This window comes from Dicentrarchus labrax, unplaced genomic scaffold (assembly GCF_905237075.1).
Source record: "Dicentrarchus labrax unplaced genomic scaffold, dlabrax2021, whole genome shotgun sequence".
Lineage (NCBI taxonomy): Eukaryota > Metazoa > Chordata > Actinopteri > Moronidae > Dicentrarchus > Dicentrarchus labrax.
In genome coordinates this window covers 1999280-2011223 of record NW_026136717.1, presented here as the reverse complement: position 1 = coordinate 2011223, position 11944 = coordinate 1999280, and the positions used below count along the sequence as shown (strand labels likewise).

The 11944-nt window shown below is 39.9% G+C and overlaps 2 protein-coding genes across 4 annotated transcripts in view; one reads left to right on the top strand and one right to left on the bottom strand.

Annotated features, from left to right (window-relative positions):
- Window positions 1-46: 46 nt before the first annotated feature.
- ecsit (ECSIT signaling integrator) lies at window positions 47-6261 on the bottom strand. The gene is made up of 8 exons (XM_051428564.1): window positions 6163-6261; window positions 5553-5730; window positions 3704-4109; window positions 3353-3576; window positions 2436-2493; window positions 2006-2154; window positions 647-752; window positions 47-526 (listed from the first exon to the last, which is right to left on the bottom strand). Exons 2-8 carry the CDS (start codon window positions 5691-5693, stop codon window positions 240-242), a joined length of 1371 nt encoding a protein of 456 aa, XP_051284524.1. The 5' UTR covers window positions 5694-5730; window positions 6163-6261; the 3' UTR covers window positions 47-239.
- Window positions 6262-6747: 486 nt separating this feature from the next.
- Window positions 6748-11944, top strand: part of eml3 (EMAP like 3) — a 59602-nt gene continuing 54405 nt past the window's right edge. The window contains exons 1-2 of one of the 3 annotated variants that reach the window (XM_051428532.1): window positions 6748-6892; window positions 7037-7216. In XM_051428532.1, the coding sequence (XP_051284492.1) occupies window positions 7192-7216 (25 nt within the window). In that variant the 5' untranslated portion in view covers window positions 6748-6892; window positions 7037-7191. Of the gene's footprint in view, window positions 6893-6970; window positions 7217-11944 lie in introns of those variants that run through there. The other 2 variants (XM_051428534.1, XM_051428533.1) reach the window with 2 other exon arrangements.

The following is an 11944-nucleotide window of genomic DNA, read 5'->3' as shown; positions in this document are numbered from 1 at the left end:
TAAAATGTATATTCTGCAACATCTGACAGAGATTACAATGAGGAAGCGTTTTTAATGTAGTTTATTTGATTACTGATCAACATTAATCAGAGTCATCTTCAAGTTCTACTAAGCTTGTGTGTTCTGTAGTTAAATGAAGCACTAGTTCAGCATCTTACCCAGCATGGACACTTCTAACATCAGCCATACACTAAGTCATGATACTTTTGTCAGTCTCAACCACACGGTCTGACTGCTGTTCACTGTTTCATCCCCCGGCTTCTCCTCTGCAGTTCTTCTTCTACAATTTCTTTTTCAGTCTGTCTCTCTTCCCTCTGGGTCTCTGGGTCTGGCCTTTGGTGGTGGTCGTGGCCTGACTCTGAGTCAGCTGCCCCCTGCAGCTCCTTGGGCCCGGCGTCCAGGCGGAACAGAGTGGGGACCTGACCCAGGATGGGGTTGTTCTGCTGGAGGCCAGAGATCCACTGGTTGAGGGTGGCCTCGTCTCCCCTGCTGGTCATACACATGGCAAAGACTGGACCCTCATCCACTGGATACAAGACACAAAAGTGACAAGACCAACATTAATTTGGATGTTAACTGAATAACCTCATCAGCTCTGAACACCAGTAGGAACAATCAATTGACAGCTTCAGTGTCAGTATCTTACAGTCTTCCACATCGAAGCTCTCTTCCTCCCCCATGTCACGGTCCAAATCCAGGTCTAGCTGCAGAGGATAGAAGAAACACCTTTCTGGATCATATGGCTCCTCTATCTGTGTAGGGAGTACAGATACAGCTGTTAGAGTCTGAGATAAGTCTCTGCAGCAATGATAGAGACAGAGTTCAGTGTCTACCACTGTGCACGCTAAATATCCATTTTTTGGATGCAGTTGAGCAGGGGTCAGTTTTTGATCAGGAATGTTTCTCAGAAGCGTCTGAGTGTCAGCTGCAATAAGAGCTGGGAATCATTAGATAGGAAGGAAAGTAGCTTTGATGCTTTCTTTGCTTTTCTTTGTCCACGAGCGTCCGAGAGCATCTTCTGTGAGAGGAAAGGACACAATCCATACATTACTCACAATTCACTTATAGATGAGAGCAGCCGTACCTCACTTTCTTGTCTTCAGAACAACCACGTCCACTTTTGGGTAAAACAAGCTTCTGCATCGCATTTTGCACATCAAACAACAGACTTTCTTTACTTCCCCAAAGAGTGAAGGTGTCAGAAATATGAGACTGAATAAGGTAGTTGTATGTCAGGTCATTCATTTAGATGAAGTCCCGAGGACCAACTTCCCAAATAAAGGAAAAACCAAACTGCACTATAAATATGTGTTCTACCACTGTGAGCTGACCAAGCTAAATATACCATATAGCTAGTGGAGTTAGATTGAGTTGTTAATGTTGTGATGACTTTCTGTTGTGTCTGAAGCACATCCCATTTTGATGGTTGTAGCGCCTCATTTGACAGGATTTCACCCCAGTCAACACAATGTGCTTTCGGCTCAGCATCGCTGCCTGCAATAAATCCAGATTCAACGTAGTCAGGCTCATATTTCCTCAACACACACTCTTTTACTGGCGCATGGTTACCTCCCACATCACTTCTTTTTGTTTCAAAAACCGATCCATTTTGTGTCACTGCATCTGAGGGAACTAGCTAGCTATCAGTTGCATAACACATTTGAAGTGGAGATATTCAGCTGTAACCAGTCATTGAAATATTGCTTTTTAATTATTTTTAAAATACAATATTTACATTTTTTTATTTTGCTAGTTATATAAAAATAACTAGAATAAAAAAAAAAAAACACATTAGTATTTTCATCTAATTATTAGTACCACTGTCTCCACACACCACAAGCGTCCAGTGGGCTGGTTAGGAATGTCTGCATTAGGCAATCTTCTTAGTAACTTTTTAAGTAAGAAAATTTAGGCAGGATTAAAGTTACAAAAACCACATCATCCCAAACTAAGTAATACGTATATAACTGTAATTAATAATAATAACAACAGAAGGTTTTCCCACCTTCTCCTCAGGCGGCGTGGGGTCAGCTCTGAGGATGTAGTAGTACACACACGTCTTCCTCAGCCACAGAGGGAAGGGGCCCTCCACAAACACTGGCTTGCTCGGGTTATGCTTGGCCAGTAGCTCCATCTGGCTGGGGCTCTGGATACCTGGGTCAACACAGGAAGGCAAGGAAACAAAGACAATGAACAAAAGTTTGGCTATATATGGATATAATCCCAACATTGTACTAATGTAACAGTTTTAAGATGGAGGGAATTCCTGGTTCTAGTTTTTTCTTTTCCAGTAACTCTTCCGCTGCAATTTTGTATGTATTATATTTGAATATATCTCAGCAGTATACTAAAATGTACTCTTAATCCCAGACTTCCATGAGCAGTCAGAATCCTGTGAAACCACTACAGCACATTGATGTGTGATGTTTCCATACCTATTACATGTGGAAGTGTGACCTCCTCCCCACTCTCTGTGATGTCTGTACAGGGCAGCTGTGGGAAGAGAAAAAATATAAAAAGACATTTTTAGATTTTGTAACTGGTCACATTATTTTTGTTTTCTCAAATAACTGATCTCAGTTCTTCTGCTTGCTGCCCACAATCCTCAATGCTAAGCTAGGCTAACCAAATCCTGACTCCAGATCTATACTTAAAGCTCCTACAAGGAACTTTCCTTTTGTGTTGATTCTGGCAGCCACTGTAGACAAAAGCAGTAGTGTTTCTACTGCCTTATTGAATTGATTTCAAAGGGAATCCTCTGGCTCCTCCTAGTGCTCCTAATGGTATTTGCAAGAATCCACCGGCCCGAATGAAAACCACCAATCAGAGCTGAGAAAGATAGTTGATTGTTTCCCAGGGTGTCAAATAGCAATGCTCGGAACGAGACTCAACAATCAACTGTCTTCAAGCCTTCAACCCAAAGCGTCTTTTCATCTTTCTCTGATTGGTTGTTTTCGTACAGGCCTGATGGATTCTCACAAATCCCATTAGGAGCACTAGGAGGAGCCAGAGGAACCTGATTGTTTCACAGATTATCTGTCTCATGTTCTACTGTCAGGATATGGGGAAAGTTTTTAAAGAATATGACACATTTTTTTATATTTATAGTTTTATAAAAGTTATCTACTGCAGCTTTAAAAATAACAACATAGAAATAACTAATCTTCTCTCTGATGGTCTTGTTTGTTTATGTAGCTCATATAGAAGCATTAGTATTAAACTGAGACTGTTTCATAACCAGTTAAAACTCCTTGTAGAACATTTAGCTCACAGACATGAGATCAAAATCAATCACTTATTTTCCCAAATTTGAAAACCTATTCCCTTAAATCCAATCTGAAGCTGGTTGTACCTGATACACGATGACTTTAGCATCCCGGTCATTAGCGATTCGAGTCAGGCTAAGGCGAGCCAGGTCCACTGGGTCTTCAGGCAACTGCTGGGGGATGGGGAAGGGGTTTATGTGTTTGAATTTGGGGAACCAGTACATGATGCGTTGGTACTTCCTCATGGGGTGGCCCTTCAGTCCAAATATCTGGACCAGCAGGACTTTGGTCTCAATGTTGGGCATGATACCTGAAATACAATCATTCAAACTGAAGACAGACAGGCACTGCTGTATACATTTCTCTATCTGGAATAACCCTCTCTAAATTCCAAAGCATTCCAGGAATTCCATAACCAGACTGTAAGAGACACCTACCATAGTTCTCCATCTGCTCCAGTATCTGCACTCCACACTCCTGCTGCCGAGGATAGTGGTTGAACATCCGCTGGACAAAGTTTACGGGTACGAACACCTCTTTGGGGAAAATGTCCAGCAGCTTGTTGTAGACTTCCAGGTCCCTCTCCACGCCGAACTCCGGCATCTTCTTTAGAGCGGCGTAGATGAACTCCACGTGACCCCGCCGCCTCACGTCTCTCTTGAGGAAGACATTCACCACTTTGATAAACGTGGCCTTGGTTTGGGCCTCCTTGGTCACCTGCTCAAACAGGTTATCGTAGGTGACCAGAGACCCGTCGCCCTTCTTGTTGTCCTCGTTGATGACCTCAGCCCGTACAGGTCGACTCTTGGCACATGCTGGGCTGCCATGGAAACGTCTCAACACCTACAAATGACAGTGGATTTTGTTCATATGGAGCTCTGCACTCCATGTACAGTGTACATTCTGTCATCCTCATTTTGTTCTGGCACCCAAAAGTGGAGTCCGACTGATACAGGATTTTTGTGTATGGCGGCCAGAATAAAAATAAGGCGTGTAATTGATTTTTGTAAGTGGACAGTTTTCCTAAAATTCAATTGAAATAAATCCCAATATATCGCTTTTCTTACAATATTGCAATATGTAACCCCTGTATAGTGATAGGTATCGTATCGCCAATGCACAGCCCTAAACAAAAATAGACATTTTCTATGTGGCTTGTGCACGGATATGAAAATGCAAAGTTATGCAGAAAGCTGATTTATTAAAAGTAACTTTATTCAAGAATATTTCAGTTTGAGTGAAATATTCATTAAAATGTTCAATATGTTATATATAATATATATAATTGAACATAAACAGTACATTGTCGACCAATTTTAGAAAAATTTGAATTTGAAGAATAAATTAAAGTAAACAGCTAAATAAACATCAGTACTGTAAAAACTACAAGCATTTCTTTCTATATTATATACTAGGGGAAAAAGATAAATGTCTCCAATACGCCAATATCAACTCATATATGAACACTTTTCAGATTTTTGAGTATGATATTGAGATTTTAGAGTTAAAAAATCTGATAAACGATTAATTGGACACTAAACACTAAAAGGGCCCAATTAAATTATATAATTTATTATTATTTTTTTTTTTAATTGTGACCAAAATGTGTTCTAAGCTGGACATTTTACAGCTGTTTCTACATTACCTCAAACATATCTTTGGCATTTCTGTACTGACATTTACTGTCACTGCTAGTAGTGGTCAGACTCTAACTCTTTATGACTTAGCAAGGGGTTGCTCTCTTGTATTAAAGGATAAGGCTGACCCTTACAACAATGTAATAGCCTGCCCATTGGCTCCTACTCCTACTGAAGACATAGGACCGCTCATGTTTTTTTAAAATACTACAAAATATTTTCATAAAACAGTTTTAAATCAAATGTTTCACAAACAGGAAAAAACAGTGCAGTTGTTAGGAACTATTCTCAGTGGCAGATTTAACAACATTTTGTGAGTGTTTGTGGCAGCAGAACTGTGTATATGTATATATATATTGAGTCAGAATAAACTATAGTGTCTGTGTTCATGGTAATGAAGTAACATGTCACCCAGTGCAGTAATGTGATGTCTTTTTAATAGTGTTTGGACAACTATTGAGCTCTATGGCACAGAGGAAAAAGGTATATCAGTATCTATGTATCCAGAATTGAAGACTGGCCTCTCATCATTCAGGAATGGTCTGAGTCATCCTTATGTGCTGTTCTGCCTTTCCCATTAACCTGTGCTTCACTAAAGACCAATATTTTAAACAGAGTCTGGATGCTATGTGTACAGACTGATGTATACCTGGTGCTGGGTCTTATGTAGAACGTTGAGCTGACTGGAGGACGCTGACTGGAGCAGAGTGCCATACTGAGCAGCAGGTCTGGCTGACTGGCCCACCAGTGTGAGACACTGCAGCTGGAGCAGGCAGCGGGCACACTTCATGGTAGAGCCATCACACACTGACCTTCAGGAAACAAAGCTGCACAGGGACAATGAACAGGACAGGGACAACATTCAGAGATGTTCAAATCAATTGCAGCATTTAAGGTAACTTAGTCTATTTTACTCCAATAATGACAACACAATTTCTGTAGTTGTGGAAGATGATTGTGACTGACAGCTACATGTTTACATAACTGAATGACGTAAAAATAATGTTTGATGAATTTATGTAAGCCGATATGAAGAGTGGCCGCGATTTCTTCCTAAACACTCTTTTGTCAACTTATATCGCTCATAAATATTTACCAAGAGGTATGAAACCATTAAACTGACACATTTTTCAATGAGCTTTCGCACATTCATTTGGGCGTATTAAGGCAAAGTGTCGCGCAATTATTATAAAGAACAGATATTCTGTAATACATGCCTTATATACATATTAGACATATATAGATATACTTGTACACACCATTCATGCTGACGAACGTACGAAGAAATTAGTCTCCTTCAGAAATCACTCCGTGGACGCCTCCATGTTGAAAAGCCGGCTTAACATCCTGGTGCCACACACATTCGCTTCCCCCGAACAACATAAACATCGCAAACAGTTCCCGCAAGGCCCCACTCTGTACACTCTTCTTTACAGTTAATACATGTTTTGGGATATTGAATTGTTTCGTATATTCCTCTTAAATTGACCGTGTCGTAAATGTATTTTGGCGCCTATTTTTGCAATAGATATTGAGTATAAGTTTCCTCTTGCTATGGAGGCAAAATGGGAGCAAATGTGCACTAGACTTTGTTAAAACTAACATGTTTAAACAAACGTGTGACAAATAAAACCTAATGAAAAGGTTAAATGTGTTTAACTTTAAGTTTTAAGTATCAATTAGGTCTAATTAACATGCGCGTGCGCTATACAACCCTGCCGCCTGGTGGTGACAAACGCCTTCCTAACAAATACACACTTTATTTGACAGGCACTGAGGCAGCCTGGAAAAGTTTCAAACGGCACAACTCTGGTTCACTACATATAGGTACTGTTTACTGAGTCACAGCGACTGAGGCAATACGTGTTAGAGTTAGTTCAAATGATGGAACCTTTGACATTATCTCAGCATGGTGCTTAGATGGCGTCAAGGTAGCCATATTGAGGTCCAGGACTTCCGGGGGACACTTCCATTCCTTCAACTAGCGATGTGTTTGTTTTTTACTAAGTTATTTTATTCAATTTTATCTTTGTAATTGTAGTTATTCCACACTATATTTGAATGTGGACGTGATTGAGGAATTGAATTGTAATGCTTTGTGTGGTTTAATAAACAATAGCGCTTTATTTACAGGAAAACTTTAGGCGTTTCCGGTGTTGTTGTTGCTAACCCTGGCAGTTTGACAGTCTCCAGTGTGTGACTTCTGACACTCCTCTCTCAGCATGGAAAACACACCTCAGTCCAGGCTGTACCCCTAGAAAAACTTCAAGCAACTTAAACTTCGGATTATGGATTCCTCTACAAACAGTTTGGGTGAGTAAAGCGACGAAAACGTCTTTTGTGTTTTAGTGTTTTAACTGACAGCATTAGCATTGTGGAAAGTTGACTGACTGAGCTCGGATGTGCTGTTCATGTCGTTAAGGAGGGAACACTTTTCCAAACTACTTTTAAAAATTGGCAGTAATTGTTGTATTATTTTTCGGCAAACGCACATACATCGGACAAAATCACTTGCAGCATTATATAAAATTGTAAAATGTTCTGCTTCATTCGGCACACTGTACATCTTTCTTTAATCCGTACATCTTTAAAAAGATATCTTTCAATTTGATAAACTTTTATGCGTCGCAGTCGCCGCCGCATTCCTCGCTATGTTTTAGTAGAAGAGGATAGTGGGAAAACAGGCGGGCTCCTACAAAATGTTGACATATTAAGGACATTTTCTAGTTCTTGTGGCTTCTCGGACAAAACCGAATTAAATAATTTAATGTGAACATTTCACACTGTCTTACGGTTTATTCGGCTGTAAATATAAACTCATTTTTTAAATGGTGAAAAAATGAGGGCACTTGATTCAGAGCTGCAAGTTCTGTTGCGAAATGACAGCAGCGCTGTGTAAGTGTGTAGGTGTGCGGGACCTGCTGCATATCCTGAAGTGTTAGTAAACAACTAACGTTATAGTTTTCGACCACCAACTAGTTTCGGTTTTTAGCGCGTGATAATTGTCTAACGTTAGCCTCGTTTTCAAACAGCTCTTTTATTTTGGCTCGCAGGGTCAAATCAAATTTGAAGCGTGTGGTTTTTACTTTTTTTTTTTCCCCTGTGTTTCTTCATCCCTCGGTTGTGACTAATGTGAACAGGCAGCAGAGTTTGTTACTTCATGAAATATTCCGTTTTCTTAAAACGTTAAAAGGAACGGTTTTTTAAAGGATGTTTTGAATTGCTGATAGCTGAGGTCCTGACTGGATGTTTCCAACTGCCGCACTGACAGACCACCAGCAGAGCTGTCAGGAGATCAGAGAAGACTCTGCTGTCTGGTTAAAAATAGGTCTAATGCCTATGCACAAGCAGTTTCTCCTAAATTAAACAGAAAAATGAGTGTACACATGTTGCTCTCCAAGTCAAGCTGCATTTTGCAGGCAAGCAACAATCCTGAGTGTTTCAAAAGCTCTGCCCACAATGGTTTTACAGGAGCTATATAACACTGTTGCACAATACTGCTTTTGTTGCACATCTGTAGGCCATGCTGTCCCACCTTGTGTGCTGATGTTGTGTTTACTTGCCTTGTAAAATGGTGGGGCGGCGAGGCACTAGGGAACAGTAAATATCACATAGGGACGCTCGCCAGCATCTGTGGGCAAGGCTGCTGTTGCCCAGTGCTGGAAAGTGCAGCGCAGAGGCTTCCACTCTTTTCAATGAAGGTCTCTGTCTTTTATGCTAATTATCTTGCACTAATGAAGGTGATTTAATAACTCTGAAAAGCTGATTTGGGCGCGCTGTGTTACACATCTGTCTGTGTCTCACTGTCAGCTGACTGGCTTGCACCATATCATGGGTCAGATGATGTGAACAACTCACTGTTAGGTTTAGTGATGCACTGATAACGAGCAGATACCAAATATTTTGATCTTCCCCTATTGTCAAATATGTAAGATATGCAGTTTGGTTAGAGTCTTTCTATGGTTGCAGGGACAAAAGGTCAATCTTGGAAGACGCATCCATGTCAAGGAAGCATTATTGTAGGGCGGGGTGATAAGTCACAGCGTTTATTATTTTTACGATATCGATGCAGTATCACAATATTGTATGCAAAATTACATATAAAAACAGTTGTTTAATGCAGTGAAATGTTTTTTCTAATATCTCACTTCAGTCAGCAACAGAATTTTGCGTATCACGATACTGGGGTTACAATTCAATATATTGCAATACTGTAAGCAAGGCGATATATCAGGATATATTTGAATCTAATTTTAGGAAAACTGTCCACAATATGCATACAATCTGAGCTGGCACGGGATGATTTTGATGAAATTTAATGTCAAGATTACCTTGGCCAAAATAATTGTGATACATGATATTATCACAATAATCATGAAAATATATGTAATACTTTTAAAATGGCACTAAAACATACTGGAAGAGCTTTACATTTAATTAAGAAACACATATTTATTGCATCACAGATAGGGGCCTCATCTCCCTGCTTTTATTTTCAATCTTTTACTATTTCCATACATCCTGTGTTTTTTTTGTGGGGATACAATGCACATCCCAAGCCTTCAGCCATGGTGACAGGATTAGGATTTTGGAACGACTGGAAAGATGTGGGCTCCCCCCCGTATCCTTACTGCTGGACAGGAGCAACACGAGCACAGCCGATGGCTCATGAGATTGCCAGTGTCTGTTCAGTGTGTGTGTCCTCGGATGCTCTGCTCAGTTTAGCCTTTCTAATAGTAGCACTCTTTTCTTCATCTGTGCACCCACATACCTAAATATCTGTATACCAAACAAACAGGAAGCTCAAATGCATCGCATCCTGTGAGATTTTCCTAGAAAAGAACTACATCCACCAGACACTGAAGCTGCGTCCCAGTTGCACACTAATATTTATGCATCTTGCTCGTTCTTTCAGAATGCCAGCATGCACACTAAAATGTCTTGATTCCAAACCATGGGGTTGATGGACAGAAATGGAGTAGCTGCTCACAGCTGAGAAAACAAACTGTGCTTCTGTGGGTGGACAAATCTTCCGGTCACAGCTTACAAAACAAAACAAAACAAAAAAAGGTGAATCTTTGTCAAACAGTTTTCAAACAAAAATACTGGTTTCTGCACATCTTTAATAAAACAATTAACCCCTTGCATACAGCCAAAAACTGTATACATGAGTAGTGTCCTAGTACTATAATACATAGTTTACAGTATGTCCTGATAGTAATTGTCGGAGTGTTGTGGGTTTTTTTTTTTTTACAGTTACAAGAAACCAGTTCATGGTTTGAAATTATGCAACACATAAATGTCAATCAAACTGCAACTTATCAGATTGTTTTGCAGCTGTGAGTAGCTTGTCTCCTTTGTGCACTGCATTGTGGGACAATGGTGTCCATCAACAGCTCACTCAATCAAGTAGATTTAGTATGCATGCTGACTTATACTTTAAGTGTAATTTCAGTGTATTACAACTTTAATTACAGCCTGTCTGATTGTCAGACTTGCTCATTTTTCTTGTTGGACTGTTGTAGTGATGTCTTTGTGTTCCCAGATCTCAGTATTAACTTTTAAGTGTGTTCAACATTATCAAACATTATTCACCATTATCCAACTAATAGTAAAGATCACAAAGAAACGTTGCCCTTCTTTCAGTGTGAATAACACATTAGGGATATAGTACCAGTTGTGAAGAGATCAGCAGGAAGTTGCATCAGCAGATGGCAGCTATTTGAGTGTTTTTCCCAGAATGTTGTAATAGTGCTTCTTTTCAGAAGAGCAGGCATGCTGTTTTGCTCGAGTCTGGAGGTAGACAGTCAGTTCCTGTCTCTTAGGGCTGGGTATTAAATTGATTCAATTCTCCCTGTTCCTACAGTGGGCTGTTTGAATGATGTCTGTGCAGTTTGACTCTAGAAGGATGTTTTCACATTCATCTGCTGTAAGTGGAAAGTTACTCTGTGATCATTGAAAATCAGATTTTAAGGGGGCGGGGCCTACCTGCATGATTTGTGATATCACAAATAGTTTGGTCCAGTATACAACTTGTGCACACACACTGAGAATGGACTTTTTTAATGAGGTAGAAGGAGTAGATGACATTTTCAGGATTTTTATATTGAAATTATTAGGGATGAGCAGTTTTATCTGTATCTGTTCTACCAGCTGAATGATCTGTATTCATATTTGGTCTCTAAATGGATGGGGCTTAAACTATAATTGGGAGGTGCCTAAGCTGGAAGTGGGCTGGGTAACCAGAAATTGTTGATTGTTGTTGATCAGAAGTTGCTGTTTGTGTGATGTTTTCTAGATAAATGTGTTTACTGAATTGAGCTTCAGAGCAATGTTTTTGATCACAAGAGTACTAGAACTATATTTTTAGAAAGTTTCTATATTTCAGAGCACGGATATTGACACATTTTACTCGTTTGGTGCTTGTACTAGATATTCCTTTCAGCTGAGAACTCATCCCTAAAAATTCGACTCTATTGTGGAAAAAAAAAACCCATATCAGACGAACATTATTGTTCCAAACAGATTATTGGTATACGTCATAATACTAAGGCTGGAGGGGATAGGTTTTCAAGAAAAAATTACCAAATTTAGGCAATTAATACATTCTATGACTTTTTTTTTGACTGAAAAAGGGACATTGTAGAAAAACATGTTCATATTACTCAAAATATGTATAGTTTTGGTATCAGTGCTAAAACTCGTCCCAGCCCCTGTCCCTTTGTGTGAAGTTCCATTTGAACTTCTTAGCTGCCACCAGACATATGAATCAGAGAGCACAAAAACAACTCGATTGTGGACTATCCATAAACATCATCGCTCCTCGCTCAGTGAGATCATGGCTCTGCAGAGATTTATGTTCCATCATCAGCCAACAGACGATCTCACTGCTTTGTTATCTGTATGCAGAGCAAGCATGGTCTTGCATAATGTTTGTGTCTGCTACAGCCAGATATGACAGTCAAACCTGCGACAGTGTGTTGACCCGCTGCCAGCGCTGTGAGCTCGCACATGTACCATCTCCTCTGGCTTTTTGAGTTA

Coding starts and splice junctions, on each gene's coding strand:
- ecsit (XM_051428564.1), bottom strand. CDS start 5,693: ATGAAGTGTGCCCGCTGCCTGCTCCAGCTGCAGTGTCTCACACTGGTG. Junction 4,110..5,552: donor TACATAAGACCCAGCACCAG/GTATACATCAGT, acceptor TGTCATTTGTAG/GTGTTGAGACGTTTCCATGG. Junction 527..646: donor GAGCTTCGATGTGGAAGACT/GTAAGATACTGA, acceptor TCTTGTATCCAG/TGGATGAGGGTCCAGTCTTT.